Source organism: Ranitomeya variabilis, chromosome 4 (assembly GCF_051348905.1).
Source record: "Ranitomeya variabilis isolate aRanVar5 chromosome 4, aRanVar5.hap1, whole genome shotgun sequence".
NCBI classification, from domain to species: Eukaryota; Metazoa; Chordata; class Amphibia; order Anura; family Dendrobatidae; genus Ranitomeya; species Ranitomeya variabilis.
This window is the reverse complement of record NC_135235.1, coordinates 238,668,440-238,695,145: the sequence shown is the minus strand read 5'-3', so window position 1 is coordinate 238,695,145 and position 26,706 is coordinate 238,668,440. Positions and strand designations below refer to the sequence as shown.

Here is a 26,706-nt window from a genome sequence, read left to right as displayed (position 1 = left end):
ACCACTGACCACTGCGCAGAGCATCGCTCCTCCACCTCCTGACAGATAGTGATATATCCTGCAGATTATTACACCACTGACCTCTCTGCAGAGCATCGCTCCTCCACCTCCTGACAGATACAGTGATATATCCTGCAGATTATTACACCACTGACCACTATGCAGAGCATCGCTCCTCCACCTCCTGACAGATAGTGATATATCCTGCAGATTATTACACCGCTGACCTCTCTGCAGAGCATCGCTCCTCCACCTCCTGACAGATAGTGATATATCCTGCAGATTATTACACCGCTGACCTCTCTGCAGAGCATCGCTCCTCCACCTCCTGACAGATACAGTGATATATCCTGCAGATTATTACACCACTGACCACTATGCAGAGCATCGCTTCTCCACCTCCTGACAGATATAGTGATCTATCCTACAGATTATTACACCGCTGACCTCTCTGCAGAGCATCGCTCCTCCACCTCCTGACAGATAGTGATATATCCTGCAGATTATTACACCGCTGACCTCTCTGCAGAGCATCGCTCTACATTCTCCTCAGTGTCACATCAGGGCCTGCAGTTTATCACCTTTTGATGATGTCAGCTGCGCTCATTGTGTTCGGACTTCTCGTCCAGAATTGAGGATCTTGGATCCATTTCTAATTGTTGTTTACAGGACCTGAGCTCTTCTGTAAACTGTGACCGGGCCGGGGATAGGAGCCCAGATGCTAAGAGCCCCGGGGGCCATCACAGGGGTCAAATCTGAACCCGATGTGAGGACTCAGCGCCGATATCTGCAGAACTGCTGCTCAATGCCAGGCGGCTGCCGAAGAGCAACAGCCAAACCAGTCACACATCACGTATTAGGGGAGCTGACAACTGTCCCATGGTATACAGGCTGGTTGTCAGCAGTCCTGGGGTGGATGACTGAGTGTTTAGAGTGTGAGCTTTTCGGTTGCTACTGTGACTGCCTGTGCGGATTGCTGAGGACTCGGCCCAGGAGCTTAAAATCGTGTTATATCATGCGCAGGAATCCAGAGAGGTCTCCTGCCCCCAGATATCGCCTTCCTGGGATGGAGCCTGCAGTGTAAAGGATGGCGGTTTGGTCCTGCGCTCACACCAGTGCTGTGCTTGACTGTAAACTGTACGGCTGTGAGAATAAGTTCTGACACTGACACATTTTGAGGCTTCAGTGTTTTTGTTCTTTAGTCCCGGTTTCCATGGTTACTGAGAGAATCATAAACATTCCGCACATTGTTACATTTTATCGACAAACACATGAAGCTTCTGTGATCTCAGTATTTCCCAGCGCTGCCCCTTGTCCCCCGCGACTCCTGCCCCCTTATGCCCCAAGACTCCTACCCCCTTATGCCCCCTGCCCCCTATCCTCCACGCTGCTGCCCCAACTGCAGACGATGAATTAGTCTCAGGTATAAAAGATACTTGTAATATTTACAATGTAGCAATTACCATCGCTACAACAAAAGATCCCCCTTCTTTACACTGCAGGTTGTCGCCAGAAATATAAAATCTGTTCCCTGAACACATTTCATGATCACACCCCAGGCAATAAGACAGATATGATATCTGCCCCCGGGTGCAATCTGCCGGTGGGCAACCATTGCTCTGGTGCCGGACCCTTCCTGCAGCAGGTGATTGTTGCCCACGGTCAATTTCCTTTCTAACTTTATCATAAATTACATCAATAAAAAATAGAAAATATAAAGTTTATTGTCAGCCGCACCTCATCTATCGGGTTTATACCAAGAAGGTATCAAGTCAGAGCGCAGAAAGTGCCGCAGCGATCAAAGAAGAGGGAGACTGTTCTATCACAGAGGCCGGAATCCTGCAACACTGTGTACGGACCCCACATTGTGGAACCAGGACCCAAGGACCACGAGGGCATGAATGTGCTAGTCATGGGCCAGCGAAAGGAGAATTACACAGGCAGGTGCAATGAGTGGCCCGCATCCTGTGCCCACAATATGGCTTCAGTGCACAGTTACTGTATGATATATGGTGCCATAGCAGGGGTACAACAAGGTGTACAGGGCCACAGTACGGTATGACACGGGATGGCAGCAGTATTAAGTGGAGATGTCCTCAGAAATCCCATGCAAAACTAAATTGTAGCACTAGGTGGCGCTGTGTCATCATTCCAGGTACTACAGTACACCACTGATGACACAGCGCAATCTAGTGCTATAATACAGGTACTACATATGCAATCTGTTCACACATTCATTTTTGCTCTTGCTCTCATCCGACATCAGTTGTGCAATCGCCCTCGACCCCGCTATAATAAAAGCCTGAGTCCCTATAATAACATGGGACAGATTGACTGATGCAGAACAATTAACCTCAGCATTAAATCTAGTGCATTTAGAAAATTATCAAAACTTAAATACACAGCAAAAAAAACCAAAAACAATGCCCAGCGAGCAGAAGACCGCGCGCCCGGCCATCGCTGCAGATCTCATCTTCATTCCTGGGAGTCTCAAGGAACAAACAAAAAGAAACAGAAGAGACGGGATATATAAATGAGACGCGAGATGACGGAATAAGGTGCGTTGTTTTTTGTGGTGTGAGCACCCCCAACAGTAAAATCTGAAGCACAGACATAAAACAGAAATAAATAAGAGGCGGCCATTAGTCAGGGCCATGGTCGTCTGGAGATAAGCAGCGTCGCTGTCTTCGGAGATCATCTGCGGAGCGGACATATTCCCTGAGAGTTCAGAGGCCGCGGATCCACCATGGCGCAACCAGCATCAGACCGGACCCCCAGACTGTGGCACGAAGAAATCCTTCAACTTTGCAAAATAAGACAGGCAATTCCTTAAAGCACAATTCCCTAATTTAATGTCATTATCGGCATCACGCCGTCCCCCGAGAATCTGACAGTAGGTTGTAATGGGGATCTAGAACCTGAAACAGTCTACAACCCAGCTCCGAGGAAGCTGGGCGGCTACACAGCACGATGCAGGAATTGCCTAGTCTGCCCTGCACAGTGATGGTCCCCAGCGCGGCCGCCCTGGTGGTCTTTGCTTCCTGTGCATTGTGAGCGGAGGATCAGGTTGCGGAGCAGCAGACAAGTGAATGGAGAGGGGTGTCCGCCTGGAAGTTTGGGATCCCAGCCCGGTGCTCTCCTAAATATGGCTGCCCAGTCAGAAGCCGTCCATCTCCGCAGAGCGTGCACAGTAACGGGGGCACAGCACCAGCTCCCCGAACCTCCTGCTACCTGGGCTGCTTGGAGTGGCTGGGGTGCAGAGTCTGGTCTATAGGGGGCCAGTTGTGCTGCACCCGGACCTGCTGCTCCAGCTTCTTATAAACTTTTTTGGGTTCCTTCTTTTTTCGCACTTTCCTTAAGCAGCTTAAATATCCGTGATCCAGAGCCATCTGGAAGAAAGCGGAGACTGTCAGCAATGATAACCCAATGGCTGGCAGGTCGCCCCAGCCCCCTACACAAGACCCCCGATATCACTCACCTCCACGATGAAAGCGGCGATGAAGTTCACGGCTGCAATTCCAATCAACACAAACTTAAAGTTGAAGTCGTTGATGACTTGGAGATCCAGGAGCGACACCATGAACTTCAGGGGAAAGAGCGTGATGCAGAGCATCATAGCGAGGAGCACGAGGAGGGCGACGAGGAACAGCACTGGGGGGAAACAGCACAGGTCACTGGGGGTCACACATGGCATAGCGAGGAGGGAGACAAGGAACAGGACTGGGGGGAAACAGCACAGGTCACTGGGGTAACACATGGCATAGTGAGGAGGGAGACAAGGAACAGCACAGGTCACTGGGGGTCACACATGGCACAGCGAGGAGGGAGACAAGGAACAGGACTGGGGGGGAAACAGCACAGGTTACTGGGGGTCACACATGGCATAGCGAGGAAGGCGACGAGGAACAGGACTGGGGGGAAACAGCACAGGTCACTGGGGGTCACACATGGCACAGCGAGGAGGGAGACAAGGAACAGGATTGGGGTAAAACAGCACAGGTCACTGGGGGTCACACATGGCACAGCGAGGAGGGAGACAAGGAACAGGACTGGGGGAAACAGCACAGGTCACTGGGGGTCACATGGCATAGTGAGGAGGGAGATGAGGAACAGGACAGGTCACCGCACAGGCAGGAGATAGTAAGTACACATTGAGGACATCGGAGGAGCAACAGGAGAACATCACTTTCGAGAGGCCGCCCAGCACTGATGGACGCCCCTGGTGTCACCGCTTCCCCCGTCCATCCTGCACCGTGCACTCAGGTGGCAGCCGCAGCCCCGACTCTACCCCGCAGCTACTCACCGTTTGTGTACAGCGGCTTCCGGAAAGGATATCCCTTAGAGAGGACGACAGCGAGAATCAGGTACTGGAATCCAGAGACACAGAAGACGGCCGTGTTCTCATCATTTGGCAGGTGCTGCGGCACGGTGCTTGTGATATTTACCGGAACAAACCTGCAGACAAACAACCATCCCACCAATGACAACATCGGCAGGGAGTTTGTATGTTCTCCCCGTGTTTGCGTGGGTTTCCTCCGGGTTACCCGGTTTCCTCTCACTTTCCAAACACATACTGATAGGGAATGCAGATTGTGAGCCCCATCGGTGACAGCGATGATAAAGTGTGCAACCTGTAAAGCGCTGCGGAATATGTTAGCGCTATGTAAGTGAGTAAAATAAATAAGTGACTGATGAGAAGAAAGGAGAGGAGCGGAATAGTGATCTGCATTCTGGGAAACGGCCACTAGATGACAGGAGAGGAGCTGAATCAGAGACCAAGACCAGTAAACAGTAGGGTTGAGCGACCTTGACTTTTTTAGGGTCGAGTCATGTTTCACGAAACCCGACTGTTGGAAAAGTCGAGTCGGGCGAAATCGGCCGATTACTGCGCAAAGTCGAGGATCGGCCGGAACACGAAACCCTATGCACGTCAATGGGGATTTATATATTATTATCTCTCTCTCTTCCTCCGTCCCAGCACAGAAAATTTCATTTTACACATTCCAAATCGCTACTGCGCACAAGCGATAAAATGATGATAGGCGTGCACGCCCTAACCCCTATGTCATCACTCTACCCACGCTCCTTCATTGGCTGTAAAAATGGCGCTAAACGCGTCATACGAAACGCGACTTTGGCGCCAAGATCGCGTACCGCATGGCCGACCCCACACAGGGATCGGGTCGGGTTTCATGAGACGCCGACTTTACCAAAAGTCGGCGACTTATGAAAATGAACGATCCGTTTCGCTCAACCCTAGTAAACAGGGCTAAGGGGCGACACGGAAATATACAGAAAGCAGGAGACTGGGGGTGTGGTATAACATAGGGGTCAGGATATGGGATGTGGGGTGATGCGGTATTACACAGGGGTCAGGATATGGGATGCGGGGCAATGCAGTATTACACAGGTGTCAGGTTATGGGATGTGGGGCGATGCGGTATTACACAGGTGTCAGGATATGGGATGCGGGGCGATGCGGTATTACACAGGTGTCAGGATATGGGATGCGGGGCAATGCGGTATTACACAGGTGTCAGGATATGGGATGCGGAGCGATGCGGTATTACACAGGTGTCAGGATATGGGATGCGGAGCGATGCGGTATTACACAGGTGTCAGGATATGGGATGCGGTATTATACAGGTGTCAGGATATGGGATGCGGTATTACACAGGTGTCAGCATATGGGGTGCGGGGCAATGCGGTATTACACAGGTGTCAGGTTATGGGATGCGGGGCGATGCGGTATTACACAGGTGTCAGGATATGGGATGCGGTATTACACAGGTATGTGTCAGCATATGGGGTGCGGGGCAATGCGGTATTACACAGGTGTCAGGTTATGGGATGTGGGGCGATGCGGTATTACACAGGTGTCAGGATATGGGATGCGGGGCGATGCGGTATTACACAGGTGTCAGGATATGGGATGCGGGGCGATGCGGTATTACACAGGTGTCAGGATATGGGATGCGGGGCGATGCGGTATTACACAGGTGTCAGGATATGGGATGCGGTATTACACAGGTGTCAGGATATGGGATACGGTATTACACATGTGTCAGGATATGGGGTGCGGGGCGATGCGTTATTACACAGGTGTCAGGTTATGGGATGTGGGGCGATGCGGTATTACACAGGTGTCAGGTTATGGGATGTGGGGCGATGCGGTATTACACAGGTGTCAGGTTATGGGATGTGGGGCAATGCGGTATTACACAGGTGTCAGGATATGGGATGCGGGGCGATGCGGTATTACACAGGTGTCAGGATATGGGATGCGGTATTACACAGGCACATCCACCTCTTGTGTCTCCCCTTTTCCTCATAGATTGTAAGCTTGCGAGCAGCAGGGCCCTCATTCCTCCTGGTATCTGTTTTGAACTGTGATTTCTGTTATGCTGTAATGTCTGTTGTCTGTATAAGTCCCCTCTATAAGTTGTAAAGCGCTGCGGAATATGTTGGCGCTATATAAATAAAATTATTATTATTATTATTATTATTAGGTATGTGTCAGGACATGGGGTGCGGGGAGATGCGGTATTACACAGGTGTCAGGATATGGGATATGGGGCGATGCGGTATTACACAGGTATGTGTCAGGTTATGGGGTGAGTGGCGATGCGGTATTACACAGGTGTCAGGTTATGGGATGCAGGGCGATGCGGTATTACACAGATGTCAGGTTATGGGATGCAGGGCGATGCAGTATTACACAGGTGTCAGGTTATGGGATGTGGGGCGATGCGGTATTACACAGGTGTCAGGATATGGGATGCGGGGCGATGCGGTATTACACAGGTGTCAGGATATGGGATGCGGAGCGATGCGGTATTACACAGGTGTCAGGATATGGGATGCGGTATTACACAGGTGTCAGGATATGGGATGCGGTATTACACAGGTGTCAGGATATGGGGTGCGGGGCAATGCGGTATTACACAGGTGTCAGGTTATGGGATGTGGGGCGATGCGGTATTACACAGGTGTCAGGATATGGGATGCGGTATTACACAGGTATGTGTCAGGATATGGGGTGCGGGGCGATGCGTTATTACACAGGTGTCAGGTTATGGGATGTGGGGCGATGCGGTTTTACACAGGTGTCAGGATATGGGATGTGGGGCGATGCGGTATTACACAGGTGTCAGGATATGGGATGCGGTATTACACAGCTATGTGTCAGGATATGGGGTGCGGGGCGATGCGGTATTACACAGGTGTCAGGTTATGGGAAGTGGGGCGATGCGGTATTACACAGGTGTCATGTTATGGGATGTGGGGCGATGCGGGATTACACAGGTGTCAGGATATGGGATGCGGGGCGATGCGGTATTACACAGGTGTCAGGATATGGGATGTGGTATTACACAGGTATGTGTCAGGACATGGGGTGCGGGGAGATGCGGTATTACACAGGTGTCAGGATATGGGGCGATGCGGTATTACACAGGTATGTGTCAGGTTATGGGGTGAGTGGCGATGCGGTATTACACAGGTGTCAGGTTATGGGATGCAGGGCGATGCGGTATTACACAGGAGTCAGGATACGGGATGTGGGGTGATGTGGTATTATACAATGACATAGGCGGGTTATTCCGTCCCGCGCTGTACTCACCACGTCTGGGATTGGATCAGAAAGTAGGCCAGCAGCTGGCCGAGGAGGATCATGCTGGTCTGTACGATCAGGCTTCCTAGTACCGGGATACTGATCAATGTGCCCAGCGGCCGCCTTGTCCCCAGCACACTGGCCGGCCCTGTCCTGCCCATTAGCACCGCCACGGTGGTGGTGATGACCAGGTCAAATAGGAGGAACTGGAGGTCGCCCAGGTTGGTGTCCACCTGTAAAACCGATAATATCAGAAGAACCGTAATGCGGCACGGCTGGGGGGGGGGGGGGGGGGGGGACCGGCTGCAGCCCCCGACCCCAATACATGGAGGGCAGACCTCCATCACTCACCGTATACAGGATGAGAACGCTGATAAACTGGGTCAGGCTGTACAAGGCCATGTACTTGAACATCTCGAAGGATGTCTCCAGCGAGCAGCGGCCCTCCCTGCAAGACACGCGGCACCGAGGAAGAAAGAACAGAAGACAGGTAATGGGGGCCGAGACCACCCACAGCCGGGCGCCGCGGTGTGAGACAGCAGAAGCTTCCGGATCAGCTCACCGCAGCGACAGTTACTTGTGGGTTACAGTCAGTGTGCTGGTAATAGAAGTCAGGAGAGCTGCAGTATAAAGCATGGGGGAGGCTGAGCGCATCCATCCCACTCACCGTGCCAGGCGTCGTACACCCTCCGCCGGTCACCGGCACGGACCAGACTGAACCAATACTTGTGTCAGCCCAGTCACTACCAAGAACCAGGTGAATATTAATGAGCGACACTAATGCGGTCCTGGTTCAGTGCCTGTAATGGCCGCCTACCGGATGACGATGGGGACACACTCAATGTTCCCGACTCTGGATGTAAACGGAGACGCAACTGAAGCTTCAGCGTCAGACAGCGAGATTCCCACATCGGCCGCCTTCAGGGCTCCGCAGTCATTGGCTCCGTCACCGCACATCCCGACACAGTAGCTGCACGAGACCGGAGGAAATGGTCACAGACCTGCACAGGACTGCGCACCCCCACACGGTACACGCCACGCTGGGTCTGTCCTTATACAAAGATCCGGGCCACGGAACCACAGAGAGCACTGGACCCAGCGTGTCCCATGGAGGAGCCGCCCCACCGCCCTGGTCATGTCCTGGGGCAGAGAAGCCATCACCGGAGAGAATGGTCACAGACCAGCACAGGACGGCGCTTCCCCACCCACGGTACACGCCACGCTGGGTCTGGGCCACGGAACCACGACCCACATGGATCACTGCAATAATAATGGCCGGTGTGTCCCATAGAGGAGCCGCCCCACCGCCCTGGTCATGTCCTGGGGCAGAGGAGCCGTCACCAGAGGGATAACTCACGTACTTGAGATCCTGGAAATCGCGCACCAGCTGCGTCTTCTGCTCCGGCGACATCCGGGCGAAAACTGCAGCATGAATAAGAATCTGCGGATGGAGACGACAACGCAATGAAGCTCGACGTGACAGTCCGAGGCCTCATCCTTCACATCGGACGCTGCAGACTGCGCAGGGCGCCCAGAAGGATAGAGACTGCAGCTTTGGATGTGACTGGAGAAGAAGATGAAGGATTTGTAACCGCTGTCCCAGCGTCTTACCTTGGGCTTGAGCTCGGGGAAGAAGTCCGACAACACTGCAAATGATTTCCCGTTCATTGCGAAACAGTATGGCTGCCTCTCCAGGAACAGCCGCCCCTGCTGGTACAGTCCCTGCAGGAGGAGACGTGGTGGTGAGCTCGGATAGCAGACCCCCAAACAGACCACACTGTGGTGAGCCAGCGTCCGCCCACTTCCCTCTGTGGTGCATCTCGTAGATATTACGGTGTTACTCCGGCAGCATTGGACGGTGAGTGACGCTGATGTCTGCACACGCCGGCCGAGACGCGGTCACAGTGGCCACATATCGTGCACCCCCCGATGCAGCAATGTGGGGCGACAACTCACCTCTCTGTACTCCTCCGACAACGTCGGCTCTGATGGAATGAACTTCAGCGTGGCCGAGCTGCTGTATGTCGGCGGAGACGCGTTCACAAAGAAAACCTTCTCTGCCGGCTCCACCAGCTGACAGCTCCGGGCGACGTTCACAGCCGTCAGCATGTTGTCCCCTGCAGAGCGAGGAGCGTCAGTGTCACGGCCGCCGTAGCCACGGTCCTGCGGCCAGCGAGCCACTCACCTGTCACCATCACGGTCCGTATTTCCGCATTCCTTAGCGAGTAGATGACGGGGGCCGTCTCCGGTTTAAGGACATTTTTCATCACCAGGAATCCCGAAAAAATGAGATCACGTTCTGCCAAATCTCTGCAAGATATGAAAGGACGGAAGAAATTGTAATCATCACGGACACAAAGCGGGGGGAGCGCCGCAGACAGAGGGGCCGATCCGGCATTTTGTGGAACAGTAAATAGAACGACCCGATTCCCGAGACACAAACCTGGTGATGGACTGCGCCTCCTCGAACGTTCGCACTGTCTGCAGCGGTTTGTGAGCGAAGCCCAGGACCCGGTAGCCGTCCTGCGTGTACTGGCGAAGCATGGCTGTGAAGTCGGGCGGCACTGCGGTGAGAAGAACAATTACACCACAACGGTACAGGCAGCAATGGAGCAGCCCTGCTCACCGCCCGCAGACAGCGCCAGTCCCAGGGACAGTCAGCGGCCCTCACCTGTGTCTGGCCTGCACAGACTGCCCACCATCTCGGGGGCCCCCTTCATGTAGAGCTCCGGCAGCGCAGCTCCCGGCACTGTGGCTATCACGCTCATTCTTTGCAAACCAGAAGAAAAGGGGAATCTCTGCAGGACGCCCACGGGCACCTGGTGCTTCTGGGGGGAGAGAAGAGGCGACATTAGCTGGGAAAGAAAGAGGAGGATGAAACCAAATCCCCTCCTGTGAGAGACAGGCGCATGAGATGGCGGCACTTCTGCGGAGTCGTCGTCATACTGCAACGCAGAATACTGCTTTTTTCAGGTTTCAGGTCGTCGGTGATAACGAGGAGGGGACAGGATGGAGTACAAAGTATTTACCGGGCCAAGAGGCTGCTCCTCCAGACTTGGGGGCTTCATTACCGAGAGAACTTTAGTCCCAAAAATCTCTATTGTTTGTGGATCCGCATCTCCGTCTTCCAGGGTCTGCAGGAGATAGAAGCCATTTAAAGGGGTGAGAAGTTGTGTGCAAATCCTTGTATGAGAAAAGTTATGCAATTTACAGACTCACTAAATGTAATTCCATTCATTGACAGCAAGCATAAACATTGAGGAAGTCGCAGAACTGTTCATTATATGAGGACCGAGTTTTGGGCATCGGCCCGTTATAATGAGAAGATTCAGGGGTCACACACGCGGGACCCCGGATCCTCACCCAGCCCGTAGACTCCACCATCTTCAGATCCATCAGGTCACCAATAGGCTGCCCGCCGAGGAGAGTGACGGCGTGACAGGAGGCCAGAGAATACAACAAGTGACCATCGGGGAGGGAACGCGCGTCGTGGACGATCGGCAGGAAGCTGACGTTCTCCAGGGGGACGACACCCCAAACATCCAGGCCTTCCTCAGTGAGGGTCCCCGTCTGTGGGCAGCAAAAAGGGTGAGAATTTATACTGACCCCTTGACACACCTCCGCACATAAATCCTGTCTGACAAAAAAAGCGTACCTTATCAAAGCAGACCATCTTGATCTTGCCGCTGACGTTGATGCGCGGGGGACTGATGCAGAATATGCCCTTTTTCTTCAGCCGGCTCTGGGCGTAAATCGTTCCCACTGTCATGGCGGCCGGAAGAGCAGGTGGCACAATGATTGTGATGACATCCAGGGCTTTTATAATGATCTCAGAGATGGCAGCCTGCCCAGGAGACAGGAAGGGGATCAGCGTCACGTGTCGGGGGCACCGGCGGGCGGCACAGGACACCTACCTTATACAAGAGGTGGAGGATGATGCTGTAGATGGTGCCAATGATGGCTGCAAAAAAAGCGGGAGAAAGTGATCAGATCTGGAACCAGACACCCAGGACGGAGAGTAACTCTGATGTATTCTACTCCACGGACGCAAATCAAAGGGGGGTGCAGGAACCGGCACCACGGCTGCTAATCAAAGGGGGGTGCAAGAACCGGCACCACGGCTGCTAATCAAAGGGGGGTGCAAGAACCGGCACCACGGCTGCTAATCAAAGGGGGGTGCAGGGACCGGCACCACGGCTGCTAATCAAAGGGGGGTGCAGGGACCGGCACCACGGATCTGGACAGCAGTCGGATAAACAACATGGCATATTTAGTGCTGAACCCTCACCGAATATGGCCAAGACAAGGACAAACCAGAGGGAGTCCCGGTAGAACTTGAAGCGGATGGGTTTGGGGTGCAGGATGGAGCTGATGAGATTTCCCTTCACACTGCAAAAGCCTAAAAGAAGGAAAAAAGAAAAACAACAAAGATTTACAAGTCTGAAAACATGTAAAGTGGATGTAACAGAACGTCCATCTCTGAGCACAGGAGCGCAGCTCTGGAGGATCACACGGGTGTAACGATTCCTGGCTGTAGTCTCCTGCCGTCTGACCCATAACAATAATTCCCTTTTTCCTCCATCACTGATGGCGTTTCCTCATGTCATACCCGTCTTTACGACAACGGCGGTGACTTCCTTGTCCACGTAGCTCTTGGCCTGGAGGATTTGGGTTCCACAGAATAAAGTATGGCGGCGATGGGCGTCGGAGGAGTAAGGTGCATCCGCTGTAGAGGGGCCGTCAGGTAAGGGGGTCTTCATTTCAGGCACACTTTCACCTTTAAAAAAAATAAATATCAAAAGGGAGCATTGTATGCAGTATAATGAGGTCCTGTGACGACGGGGATAGACGACGGCCGCTCACCGGTCAGCATGCTCTCATTCACCATACACTCCCCGGACAGCAGGGCGGCGTCACACGGCATCAACAGCGCCCCCGGAGGAAGGAGGATGCAGTCACCGGGAACCAGATCCATGGAGTTCACCATCAGCTCTTCTGAGAACGAGAGAAGGGGATGACGAGGATTCAGGTCACACGCACAATGGTGGAGCATCACGGTCCGCAGCTACACACCCTATACCTGAGCCGCCACCACGCAACACCTACACCTGTGCACCATCATACCACCCTGCGGTGCTGTCAACCGGACCATACTCCCGCGCCTGGGACGCCACCACCCGGGCCCTACTCCCGCGCCTGGGACGCCACCATCCGGGCCCTACTCCCGTGCCTGGGACGCCACCATCCGGGCCCTACTCCTGCGCCTGAGGCGCCACCATCCGGGCCCTACTCCTGCACCTGGGGCACCACCATCCGGACCATACTCCCGCGCCTGGGATGCCACCATCCGGACCATACTCCCGCGCCTGGGATGCCACCATCCGGACCATACTCCCGTGCCTGGGACGCCACTATCTGGACCATACTCCTGCGCCTGGGAAGCCACCATCCGGGCCATACTCCTGCGGTTGGGACGCCACCATCCAGACCCTACTCCCGCACCTGGGGCACCACCATCCAGACCATACTCCCGCGCCTGGGAGGCCACATCTGCAATCTACACCTGCACCGCCATATGGAACCTGCACCCAAGCTGCTATATGGACCCTACACCAGTGCCGGCGACGCCCCAATTGAGACCCTACATCCATGTTTGCAGCACCTCAATCCAGACCCTACACCGGTGCCTGTGGCCCCACCATGCAAGCCGCGTATCTGTGCACCCCCACACCCGTCCTGCAGCCGCCCCCGCATCCTTCACACTATGTAGGATGGGCACTCACCTCCGGTCGCTCTTCGCACGGTCACGCTCACCGCCAGCTTCACCATATTGTGCAGGGTGACACTTTGCTGGGGAGACAGGAGCAATGCATTGTGGGATGTGAAGTGGCAGAACGATTCCCCATTTGATTATCGGGGCATATAATATACCGCCTGCAGAGGGGACGGAGGCAGCGCCTGAGGATGGAGGCAGCAGTGACCTCACCTTCCTTGTCTCATACAGCGAGATGGTGATGGAGATGACGGAGATGACGATGATGCAGCCGGCGTAGTAGTAATATCCCTCACACAACCACAGCACCACGCTGAACACTTGGAAGATGTAGAAGGGATTCAGGACCTGCAAGAGAGACACAATCATCGATCGTGGGGAAGAAGAAAGATGGCGCCAGACACAGCCCCGGACGGAGAGCAGGGACGAGGCGCAGGGAAGTCGACACTCTGGGATCAGAACTCACCTCGTCGACTAGAAGCTGCCCGTAGGATTTAACAGGGACGTCAATTTCATTAGGACCATAGATCAGCTTCCTGGGGGAAAGAAAATGGAGTCAATGTTCATAAAGGACATAGGAAGCTTACAGCCTCCTCCCTGGGGCCCACAGCCTCCTCTCTAGCACAGCTACCCTCCCCCTGGAGCCCTCCTCCCCAGGTCTCGCAGCCTCCCCTTCAGGGCAGCATCCCCTCCAGGGAACCCAGCCTCCTCCCCAGGGCCTGCAGCCTCCTCTCCGATGCAGCCGCCCTCCTCCCCAGGTCCCGCAGCCTCCTCTCTGATGCAGCCGCCCTCCTCCCCGGGGCCCGCAGCCTCCTCCCCAGGGCCCGCCACCTACTTTCCATGGCCCGCAGCCTCCTCCCCGGGGCCCGCAGCCTCCTCCCCGGGGCCCGCAGCCTCCTCCCCGGGGCCCGCAGCCTCCTCCCCGGGGCCCGCAGCCTCCTCCCCGGGGCCCGCAGCCTCCTCCCCGGGGCCCGCAGCCTCCTCCCCGGGGCCCGCAGCCTCCTCCCCGGGGCCCGCAGCCTCCTCCCCGGGGCCCGCAGCCTCCTCCCCGGGGCCCGCAGCCTCCTCCCCGGGGCCCGCAGCCTCCTCCCCGGGGCCCGCAGCCTCCTCCCCGGGGCCCGCCGCTCACCTGTTATCGTGATCTGATTGGCTGAGGCCGGACTTATACTTATGAACCTCTCCGCACGTTAACCCTTCGTCCAGTGAACTGCGAGCAGAAATATTTGCAGTAATTTCCCGTGTGACCAGAAGACCTGTCATAGTAGCATGCAGTCTACAGGGAGCCCCCCCGACCACCGTACCTGACTTTTATGAAGGCCATGGCCGCCGGTCTCCAGATGTAACGCATCCCCTCGAACACAAAGTATCGCAGGATGTTCGCCTGAAAACCGCACACCCAGCGTTACTGACACGCAGACCAGAGGGGGCACAAGACCCCGATAATTCACACATTGATCATATTGGGACAGCTGTGGCTGAGGATGAAGGCAGCTCCTCACCTCCTCCTTGTGGTGCAGCTGAATCGTGTCCTTGAAGTCCTCCTCTTCCCCAACTGCGAGAGCCACGCTGCCCCCCGCTGCGGACCCCAGCTGCCCGGCGTTGTCCACCTGCAGGCTGTGCACATCAGACATATTATCCCCGGTGCACGCACTTTACCTACGCAGGTCCGTGACTGTGCCGCCATATAGGTTGTGTAGTGCCACACAGACGCACCTGGGATCTACGCCGCGCTCCTCCCGCACCTCCACAATGCAGATCTGACCGAAGACATCCTGAAAGCACAGACGGCGGCGTTAACCCACGGGTGTGACAGGCCGGACCCCCCCCCCCCCCAGTGATGGCCACTTACCTTCACCACCAGCGTGTCGGCCTCGGCCAGGGAGCAGCGGCGGCGGGTGGCCAGGACGAGGAGTCGAGGCTTCCAGTGGAAGAGGATGAGGGGGAGCCCCAGGGTGAGGACGCAGAGGACAGAGCAGACAACCGTGCGCCATCTTACTCTGCAGTACCCACAAAGCTCCTGCAATAAGGGGGCGCAGAGGGCGGCGGCGGGTCAGTCACCGGCTACGGGGGCGCGCTCACCGTACACTGCCGCCCCCCAGTATCACTCACCATGCGAGGCTTCGGGGTCCACACCGGCACCGTCCCGTAGCCGCTGTTCTGCCGGCTGCCCAGCAGCTCGCTGCTATCTGCAAACACAAAGCCCATAGTGTGAGTGCGGAAAACCCTGCTACTGGCTGATACCAGCAAGCAATAGCCTACAGGCAAACACAGCAACAGCGGAGCAAGGAACTGAATCACCTGTACAGCAAATACAGGGAGACAGGCTGAGCGTGCGGGGACCCTATAAAGACTGATAACAGAGAGCAATAGTCTGCGCGCACCTCACCGCTGCAGATACCAGTGATCAGGAGTAAAGTCCAGAAAGGAACAAATAACAGAGAGATGGATGAGAAGGCGCAGAGGACCCAGCCAGAGAATGCTGAGGGTTATAGTCCGAAGGGATCTGCATCCTCCTCACAAGCAGAGTAGTACCTCTGTGGTCAGAAGGGCTGATAACAGAGCAATGGCTCCTCAGAGAGAGTCATCACAGGGGAGGGCAGGAGGCTCCATAATCAGCGACAACTAATCCAATCATCACATCCGATCGGGCTCAGGTCTCACTACAACGACTGCATCCGGCAAGTACTACAAGTCCCAGCATTCTACGCTGTGTGCACTGGGGACGTCCACAGGACCCTCCATGTGATAACAGCAAGTGAGTACTACAAGTCCCAGCATCCTGCGCTGTGTGCACTGGGGACGTCCACAGGACCCTCCCTGTGATAACAGCAGGTGAGTACTACAAGTCCCAGCATCCTGCACTGTGTGCACTGGGGACGTCCACAGGACCCTCCCTGTGATAACAGCAGGTGAGTACTACAAGTCCCAGCATCCTGCGCTGTGTGCACTGGGGACGTCCACAGGACCCTCCCTGTGATAACAGCAGGTGAGTACTACAAGTCCCAGCATCCTGCGCTGTGTGCACTGGGGACGTCCACAGGACCCTCCCTGTGATAACAGCAGGTGAGTACTACAAGTCCCAGCATCCTGCGCTGTGTGCACTGTGACGTTCCCAGGACCCTCCCTGTGATAACAGCAGCGACGTCTGTTTACACTGAGTCCTGTCAATTCAGCCGATATCAAGAGAGGAAACCGGTGTAAGAAACACAGAAGAGGAGCAACGCCGGGCACAGAGATCAGCGCTGCAGTGCAAAGCATGAGAGCAGGGAAAAGCGGCGTCACCAACGTGGATCAGTAATGTGTGTACACAGTGACTGCACCAGCAGAATAGTGAGTGCAGCTCTGGGGTATAATACAGGAGGTAACTCAGGATCAGTAATGTAATTTATATACACAGTGACTGCACCAGCAGAATAGTGAGTGCAGCTCTGGGGTATAATACAGGATGTAACTGAGGATCAGTAATGTAACGTATGTACACAGTGACTGCACCAGCAGAATAGTGAGTGCAACTCTGGAGTATAATACAGGAGGTAACTCAGGATCAGTAATGTAATGTATGTACACAGTGACTGCACCAGCAGAATAGTGAGTGCAGCTCTGTGGTATAATACAGGATGTAACTCAGGATCAGTAATGTATGTACACAGTGACTGCACCAGCAGAATTGTGAGCACAGCTCTGGGGTATACCAGTTACTCTGAGCAGTAGATCTCCGCGCGGTATGTAGTGACTCTTCCTCGGAGCTGGTGACCGTTCTGAATTGGATCCTGGGAACACTAATATTACAGGAATCTCTGATCCGTGACACCAATGAGGAGATTCCTGTCGGGCTGCATTCATCTCAGGGCTCCGTGGAATGAAGCTTCGGAACGTGACCTGAATGTATCGCTATGAAGTAGCAGGGCCTGGGGCGACAGGGCAGCAGCCCGCTGACACTTCTGGTCTATGCACATACCAGGCCATTACCTGCTCTCCGCCTCAGTTGATACGTCACCCATAATGCAGATTCCAGCAGAGGACGGAGGGTTTATGGCACAGATCAGTCCATATAGTGAGGACGCTGGCAGGATCCGAGGGGCACATTGTAAGGACCCTCAAGAGCCCGAGTCCGGCCATCCCGGGGCCACAGTCTTCATACAGGCCGGCACTCTTACACCCAAACATTAAAGTTTTACTCACTTTTATAGCGCCATCATATACCGAAGCGATGCAAGACTGTCCCCATCGGGGCCACAATCAACGTGGAGAAAACTCCCAAAAAACAAGGAGAACGTACAAACCCTGGCAAATGTTATGGCATAAAGTTCGCCCCGAGTTTCGTGTGTTTCCCCCACACTCCAGACACATAGTGACAGGCAATGCAGCAAGTGAGCCCCGCTGGGGACAGTGATGATGTCTGTACAGCGCTGCGGTATATGATGGAGCTATATAAATATAATAAATACTAAGCCAACACCAGAGTCACACGGCGTTATAGTCATCGCCTCCGATATCAGATGTACGACCGCCCCGTCCACGCTCACCTGTGTCAGCTGCCGATCACACGGATCACTGGTGGGCGGCTGGGGACACGACGGTTCTGCTCCACCTGCGCTGCACAGCTCCGGGGAAACAGGTGTCAGACTGCAGCGACAACCTGAGCACACAAGAAATGCGACTGATCACACCCACTGCTCAAACCGCCACATGGCAGCCACGGAAAGCTGCAATACAACCGGTTTTTCCATTTGACCTCAGAGTATAAAGATACCAGAAGGGAGGAACGCGAGCAAGGAAAGGAGGCAGAGACATAAATGCTGGCAAATACAAGCCAAGACCAGGACATAATCACCAGCGTCAACGAGCAAAAGTATATTACACCTGTACACAGCAGGGGAAAAGGAGACCACAACATGACTGCTATAATACTGCCCCCTACATACAAGAATATAACTGCTATAATACTGCCCCCTATGTACAGGAATATAACTACTATAATACTGCTCCTATGTACAAGAATATAACTACTATAATACTGCCCACCTATGTACAAGACTATAACTAATATAATACTGCCCCTATGTACAAGAATATAACTACTATAATACTGCCCCCTATGTACAAGGATATAACTACTATAATACTGCTCCTATGTACAAGAATATAACTACTATAATACTGCCCCCTATGTACAAGAATATAACTACTATAATACTGCTCCCTATATGTAAGAATATAACTACTATAATACTGCTCCTATGTACAAGAATATAACTACTATAATACTGCTCCTATGTACAAGAATATAACTACTATAATACTGCCCCCTATGTACAAGAATATAACTACTATAATACTGCCCCCTATGTACAAGAATATAACTACTATAATACTGCCCCCTATGTACAAGAATATAACTACTATAATACTGCCCCCTATTCTATAAGCGGAATAATCTGGTCATCGCGTCTTGTTCGCCTTTCACACTATTCGGGATGTATATGGCGGTTGGTTATAACTGGATCAGGATTAAGGATTCTTAGCGGAGACGTAACTATCACTCCCAGGCTTCTCTGCCAGAGGACGCTGAGGGTTGTATCAGGTATTCGCAGATATAGCTGACATAGTGGTCGGTATGGCGTCAGGTCCTGAACCTTAGGTTCGGTACTATGGGGTGGTAAAACTTTTGGAGGGTTCATGTACAGAGCACAAACGCTATCCCCCTACCTTCCATAGGGACGGACATCCCCGATTGTGGCGGCTGAGCGGACCCCCATAGAAAGCGTAGTCAGGAATCAGAGATCCAGAAGGAAGCACATTGTGGGGTCTGTGTCCATGACCCCGCTGGATGATTGGAATTCCCCCACTATCAGACATACATGTTACATCCGCGCTCCCCCAGGCCCTGGTGGCCACATTACCAGATCTCGCCACACAGGATCTACAGGATCCCCAGAATCTGACCGCGGCAGGAGTTCTTCAATATCTGATCAGCGGCATTAATAACATTTTCCTGACCCGCGGAGACGATAACGAGCTGCCGCCGCTCAATCATTAACCCAAGTCTACCGAGGAGGAAGCGGGATCTCACGGATTACAGGACGGAAACGGCTTAAAGGGACAGCGGCTGCTTTCACCAGCCGATTATCCCGCACTCCCACTTGTGCATGGAGGGTCTATCAAGGGTTAAAGGCAAAGTCTTCCCACTAGGAATGGATAGTAATAAATGTTAAAGTTAATGCTCAGATGCCACCGCTCATGGCAACAAGCTCATCATCCCATTACTGCCGGCCATGTGCGCACTGCAGCGCTCTGCCTGCCAGTACGAGGTATAGCGCTGCGCACTAGGCGGAAGAGGCAGACGATCCGGCCAGCAGGCAACGGAGGACACCAGGACCACTGTGTGTTCACTGGATGTCCTGGGGTACAACCCCCCGCCCCGGGTGCACAGGTCCTGGGGCTCAACTACCTCCCGCCCCGGGTGCACATGTCCTGGGGCACAACCCCCCACCCCGGGCTCACAGGTCCTGGAGCACAACCCCCCACCCCGGGCACACAGGTCCTGGGAGCACAACCCCCCACCCCGGGCACACAGGTCCTGGGAGCACAACCCCCCACCCCGGGCACACAGGTCCTGGGAGCACAACCCCCCCCCACCCCGGGCACACAGGTCCTGGGAGCACAACCCCCCACCCCAGGCACACGGGTCCTGGGAGCACAACCCCCCACCCCAGGCACACGGGTCCTGGGAGCACAACCCCCCACCCCAGGCACACGGGTCCTGGGAGCACAACCCCCCACCCCAGGCACACGGGTCCTGGGAGCACAACCCCCCACCCCAGGCACACGGGTCCTGGGAGCACAACCCCCCACCCCAGGCACACGGGTCCTGGGAGCACAACCCCCCACCCCAGGCACACGGGTCCTGGGAGCACAACCCCCCACCCCAGGCACACAGGTCCTGGGAGCACAACCCCCCACCCCAGGCACACAGGTCCTGGGAGCACAACCCCCCGCCCAAGGCACACAGGTCCTGGGAGCACAATCCCCCACCCCAGGCACACAGGTCCTGGGAGCACAACCCCCCGCCCAAGGCACACAGGTCCTGGGAGCACAATCCCCCACCCCAGGCACACAGGGCCTGGGAGTACAATCCCCCGCCCTGGGCGCACAGGTCCTGGAAGACATAGCCTAAGAAACCCAACAATTGCAGTGCCTGCCCCTGAGAGCAGCAGATGGCTGGGGAGGGCACTGCCAGGAAAAAGGAAGCTGTGAATATAATGCATCACTCCTCCCAAGGGATCGCCCTGTCACGCACCGTATGCTCCGGGGGCAGGTGTGCGGCTGCCTCGATCATGGGGTCCGGCCACATTTTATTTTTAATTAAAACAGTTTTTCAGTTTGTTGCCTAAAGGCTTAACCCAAAGACAAAGTGATCCGTACTCATTCCCGGCCTCTGCGCTGGGTCCCAGTGTCTGCTGACAGGACCACCACCACCACCACCACCACCGGAAAGGACCGCTGCTGCCAATCACAGAGCTCAGCACTCTGACACTGTCTACATCAACATGACCACTGGGCTCAGTGATTGGCTGCAGCGAGCAGTAGTTGTGATGTCACCACTGAAGTCATATCAGCGAAGATGGGGGGGCAGCCTGAGAAGATGGAAAATTCCGGTAATCAAAAAAAGAAACAAGTCCTTAAAGGGCCACCACACAATCTGCATCAAATACCATCTATTACTCGCTGCCATCAGCCATTACTGGGGACGGTGATTACACTGGGAGGAGTGGTGGTAGGTGTAGAGATCCCCCTGGATTATTGTAGATCCCCTGTACTATTACACCTGCGGACCCCTCCATCCATTATTGCCGGATATCGGCGGCATCCTGGCAGGTATCGGCAGACGTGGCATCATTGTGGCTATCCCCTCGGCGGCAGTGAGCAGAGCCAGAGCCGCAGATTTCGGGTCAGCCACGTGTGGCTCGTCTCCTCCCAGCGGCTGAATGTGGGGTCTGTGGCCCTTTAAGCTGCCACATCACATCTCTTACAGCAGCTGCGTTACAGTGTCACCTCCCCGGACGCTGCCGTCGGATCGTGTCGGGGGAACAGACCTCAATTTTCAGAGGTCTAATTGTTAAAAAGATGAAAGAGCAAAATTAATGAGAAAATGAACAAAATCCCAAATCCTGAGCAGTACGGGGGGCACCATGTGTGCCCGCTGCCGCGATAACCTGCGCCCGCGATAACCTGCGCCCACAACTAGAGAAAAGGGAAAGAAAAGCAATCAGCAACCAAAAAAGAGGAAGAAGCTGCGACCGGAGCCGCGTGACCCCCACCCTCCGCAGCGCTGATCACGGGACCCCCGATCAGATAAGACCTGTAGAGCAGAAATAACCCACGGGAGACCGCGGCCCTGACAATAGGGGGCGCCCCAAATCACAGCACCCGTTAGTCACCATCCGAGTGCCCCCCAGACATGGAGACACTAGGGGAGACCCCCAGGTCTGTAGGGGTGGGATGGACAGTACATTGAGCAGAGGCCCCCAGTGCAGGTGACGCCACGAGGCCCCCGAGCGCAGGACGGAGCCGCTGACTCAGCCGTGACACCACCGTCCTCAGTTTCCCCCTCTGACGTCCTGTAGTCGCTGTGTGGCCAACACACGGGGACGCAGCACCGTCCTGCACACGGTCCTCATGTGACGCAGCCGGCGGGCGACATGTGACGGGCGAGACGTCAGCGCATCAGTGTACAGATCACACGGCCCCCTCCCCCACACACAGGGTCACATGGGGCAACTTCACAAGGGTCCCCCCCCCCCCACCGAGATTCTGACCTGTAGTCACCCCATCCTGTGTGGTGACCCCACAACGCCCACTGGCAGCAGCCACCCTACAGAAGAGGCGGCACCCGAGGACAGGGGCCGCATTATCACCAGCCTGCCTCCGTTCAGGGGTCCAGGAAAGGGGACGACCCTCGGAGCAGCTGACGGGGGTCAGTAATCCACAGACGCTGAACCCCCCACACCAGCGGTTACAGGAGGGGGAAGCGACAACCAAATGGTTCAATCACCATGGCGACAAGAAGCACAGCTCCCAGTAAAAGCCCCCCGACCAGTCCCAGGATTACCCACCAGTCCCCTCCACACACCAGTCCCAGTATTACCCCCCGACCAGCCCCCTCCACATACACCAGTCCCAGTATTACCCCCCGACCAGCCCCCTCCACCCACACCAGACCCAGTATTACCCCCCCCCGACCAGCCCCCTCCACACACACCAGACCCAGTATTACCCCCCCCCGACCAGCCCCCTCCACACACACCAGACCCAGTATTACCCCCCCCCGACCAGCCCCCTCCACACACACCAGACCCAGTATTACCCCCCCCCGACCAGCCCCCTCCACACACACCAGACCCAGTATTACCCCCCCCCCCGACCAGCCCCCTCCACACACACCAGACCCAGTATTACCCCCCCCCCGACCAGCCCCCTCCACACACACCAGACCCAGTATTACCCCCCCCGACCAGCCCCCTCCACACACACCAGACCCAGTATTACCCCCCCCCGACCAGCCCCCTCCACACACACCAGACCCAGTATTACCCCCCCCGACCAGCCCCCTCCACACACACCAGACCCAGTATTACCCCCCCGACCAGCCCCCTCCACACACACCAGACCCAGTATTACCCCCCCGACCAGCCCCCTCCACACACACCAGACCCAGTATTACCCCCCTGACCAGCTCCCTCCACACACACCAGTCCCAGTATTACCCCATTGACCAGCCCCCTCCACACACACCAGTCCCAGTATTACCCCATTGACCAGCCCCCTCCACACACACCAGTCCCAGTATTACCCCCCCAACCAGTCCCCTCCACACACACACCAGCCCCCTCCACACACACACCAGTCCCAGTATTACCCCCCCCCCCGACCAGTCCCCTCCACACACACCAGTCCCAGTATTGCCCCCCGACCAGCCCCCTCCACACACCAGTCCCAGTATTACCCCCCTGACCAGTCCCCTCCACACACACCAGTCCCAGTATTACCCCCCTGACCAGTCCCCTCCACACACACCAGTCCTAGTATTACCCCCCTGACCAGCCCCCTCCACACACCAGTCCCAGTATTAGCCCCCCGACCAGTCCCCTCCACACACCAGTATTACCCCCCTGACCAGCCCCTTCCACACACACCAGTCCCAGTATTAACCCCCCGACCAGTCCCCTTCACACACACCAGTCCCAGTATAAGCCCCCGACCAGCCCCCTCCACACACACCAGTCCCAGTATTAACCCCCCGACCAGTCCCCTTCACACACACCAGTCCCAGTATAACCCCCCGACCAGCCCCCTCCACACACACACACCAGTCCCAGTATTACCCCGCCCCGACCAGCCCCCCTCCACACATCCCAGTCCCAGTATTTTCCCCTACACACACTGGTACGAGTAATATATATACCCCCCCGCCAGTGCATTGTGGGTGGTTTTCGCCGCTCTCACCCGTCTCCGCCGCCATGTCGGTACCGGCCGCCGGCGCTGTACGCGGGGCATGCCGGGAGTAGTGGTCCCTCCGCTCCAGTAACAACCGACAACTCCACCGGACCGGTCCGTTACCCCGGACACAGGAGGACAGCGCTGCAGGCGGGGCGTGGTCTGTAACAGCCAATCACGACGCTTCTCACACCTGAAGACATGAAAGCTGCAGCCTGATTGGCCGCACAGGTCCAGCGTAGCTAGAGGCTTAAAGGGGCTTCAGCCGGTACCGGGGTCCTGTAAGGCGGCGGAGAAGCCGAGTCCGGTGTGTGCGGATGGCTCCTCGGTCACCGGCCCGTTGTAGCCGGTTTGCATTTACCCCTTGTTCTCTGGATGTTTTGCGCCACTTCAGCTCTCTGTTCTTCTGGTCGCAGACGCCTCAGGCTCTGTACACACTGACGGTTTGCTGCAGATTTTTACCATTCATATAAAATGCTGAAAGGACGGACACGGCCGAGGTCTACGGCTATGTGCACACGTAGATGGAACCACTGCGGATTTGTCCGGACTAATTTGGGTAAATCCGCATGAAATCTGCACTGTGGAGCATCTGCGGAATTACCGCGTTTTTTTTGCGGATTTCACTTGAGGAGCAGGTGTAAACCGCTGCGGAATCCGCACAAAGAATTAAGATGCTGTGGAATAAACGCTACGTTTCCGCGCTTTTTTTTCCTTAGCATGTGCACTGTGGATTGTGTTTTCCATAGGTTTACATGGCACTGTACAACGCATGGAAAACTGCTGCAGATCCGCAGCAAAATCCGCAACGTGTGCACATAGCCTCAGAGTGTACAGAGGAGTGTAATGTGGCCTGTAGCTAGCCCAATGCCCCCCCACCCCTCACCATGCTCGCCCAACGCCACCCCCAACCGCGCTCGAGCCCCACCCCCTCACCCAACAACCCCCACCCCCTCACCCAACGATCCCCACCCCTCACCGCGCCCACCCTCACCCAACGATCCCCACCCCTCACCGCGCTCGCCCATCGCCCCCTCACCGCGACCGCCCCCACCCAACAACCCCCACCCCTCACAGTGCTCGCCCAACGCCCCCTCACCGCGACCGCCCCCACCCAACAACCCCCACCCCTCACAGTGCTCGCCCATCGCCCCCTCACCGCGCCCACCCTCACCCAACGATCCCCACCCCTCACCGCGCTCGCCCATCGCCCCCTCACAGTGCTCGCCCAACCCCTCACCGCGCTCGCCCATCGCCCCCTCACCCATCAACCCCCACCATGCTCGCCCATAGCCCCCTCACTGCGCCCACCCCCTCACCGCGCTCCTCCCTCGACCTCACATACCCAACGACCCCCACCCCTCACCACGCTCGCCCAAAGTCCCCCCACCGTGCTTGCCAGTGCTGACAAGCAGCACAAAGTGGTTACAGACAAGAATAAAAAGCAGGCCGCCCCCCAAACCAACCCTGCCCCCACCATCCCCAGGCACAGACCACCCATCCCCCTGCCCGGGCACAGGTCCATCCTCCCTCACCAACTCCACCCCAGGGCACAAGCCACCTGCTCTTTGCCAACCCTACTTCTCCCCCAGGCACAGGACGCCCCTCCCCCACCATCCATGCCCCAACCCCGTGGGCGCAGGCTGCCACCATAATCACCTCCACACTTCAGGCTGCAGCCACAGTCACCACCACCACCTTGTGCGGAAAGTACCATCACATGTGCTGCACCCCGCGTCTACAATAATACCACCTGACAGTGCTGGAGCGTGAAGCTCCTGGGCTCCAACAGCATCCCCAACTATCACAGGTCTTCCTTAGTTATCGCCTTTTCATATTGGGCAAAGGGACCTTTTGAGCCCCCTAAGTTCCAGGGCCCGGGTTACACCCCCGACCGATCACACACCGTCACCAGATGATGGCGCCGTTTATTACGCCCGACATGAATGTCTATGCCCCGACCCCATCACCTGCTGCAGCTCCTGCGCTATACAAAGGTCTCTGGTGTCTTCAGACCGGAACCGTCTCCTGCTGAACGACGCGGGCGGCACAGTGATGACACCAGAGACAATAACGGGACGAGAGCCAAGGACCGACCTGCACCTGCCTCATTGTTCACCTGCATCCGCTTCATGAGGACACGATGACATCCAGGGAACGGCGAGGAGGGCGGAAGACCCCTGTATACCAGCACCACCACTGGTATTAATGGGGCTGGGGAAACACACCAAACATGGCACATAGGGAGAAACATATCCATCTCCTCCCGTAAAGAGAACATATCACACTGAGGAAAACAGCAAATTATACCCTCATACAAGAACACACAACAGCTACAATACTGCTCCTATGTACAAGAATATAACTACTATAATACTGTCCCCTATGTACAGGAATATAACTGCTATAATACTGTCCCCTATGTACAAGAATATAACTACTATAATACTGCTCCTATGTACAATAATATAACTACTATAATACTGCCGCTATGTACAGAATATACTATAACACTGCTCCTATGTACAAGAATATAACTGTGATAATACTGCCCCCTATGTACAAGAATATAACTACTATAATACTGCTCCTATGTACGGGAATATAACTACTATAATACTGCCCCTATGTACAAGAATATACCTACTATAATACCGCCCCTATGTACAAGAATATACCTACTATAATACCGCCCCTATGTACAAGAATATAACTACTATAATACCGCCCCTATGTACAAGATAATAACTACTATAATACCGCCCCTATGTACAAGAATATAACTACTATAATACCGCTCCTATGTACAAGAATATAACTACTA

At 55.3% G+C, this 26,706-nt stretch overlaps 1 protein-coding gene across 3 annotated transcripts; it reads right to left on the bottom strand.

Moving 5' to 3' along the window:
- Positions 1-1,706: 1,706 nt before the first annotated feature.
- On the bottom strand, positions 1,707-24,047 carry ATP13A2 (ATPase cation transporting 13A2). Of its 3 annotated transcripts, none has more exons than XM_077260374.1 (30): positions 23,892-24,047; positions 17,912-18,024; positions 15,495-15,571; positions 15,235-15,402; positions 15,099-15,157; positions 14,885-14,999; positions 14,687-14,766; positions 14,515-14,592; positions 13,852-13,921; positions 13,599-13,733; positions 13,396-13,462; positions 12,476-12,607; positions 12,222-12,389; positions 11,901-12,011; positions 11,527-11,573; positions 11,268-11,456; positions 10,976-11,182; positions 10,642-10,746; positions 10,284-10,440; positions 10,056-10,176; positions 9,798-9,922; positions 9,569-9,729; positions 9,224-9,334; positions 8,974-9,053; positions 8,430-8,582; positions 7,964-8,060; positions 7,622-7,845; positions 4,304-4,455; positions 3,479-3,651; positions 1,707-3,389 (listed from the first exon to the last, which is right to left on the bottom strand). In XM_077260374.1, exons 3-30 carry the CDS (start codon positions 15,495-15,497, stop codon positions 3,228-3,230), a joined length of 3,450 nt encoding a protein of 1,149 aa, XP_077116489.1. In that variant the 5' UTR covers positions 15,498-15,571; positions 17,912-18,024; positions 23,892-24,047; the 3' UTR covers positions 1,707-3,227. The 3 variants fall into 3 exon arrangements, with proteins under 3 accessions (XP_077116489.1, XP_077116490.1, XP_077116491.1); XM_077260375.1 differs by lacking the exon at positions 23,892-24,047 and adding an exon at positions 19,095-19,116; XM_077260376.1 differs by lacking the exon at positions 17,912-18,024 and having other exon boundaries at positions 23,892-24,045.
- Positions 24,048-26,706: the final 2,659 nt, after the last annotated feature.

Excerpts from the sequence above, each read along its gene's own strand:
- ATP13A2 (XM_077260376.1), bottom strand. Across the intron at positions 8,061-8,429 it reads TGTGTCCCCATCGTCATCCG|GGAGGGCCGCTGCTCGCTGG; the intron begins GTAGGCGGCCAT and ends CGTGTCTTGCAG. Across the intron at positions 4,456-7,621 it reads CTGATCCAATCCCAGACGTG|GTTTGTTCCGGTAAATATCA; the intron begins GTGAGTACAGCG and ends GTTTGTCTGCAG.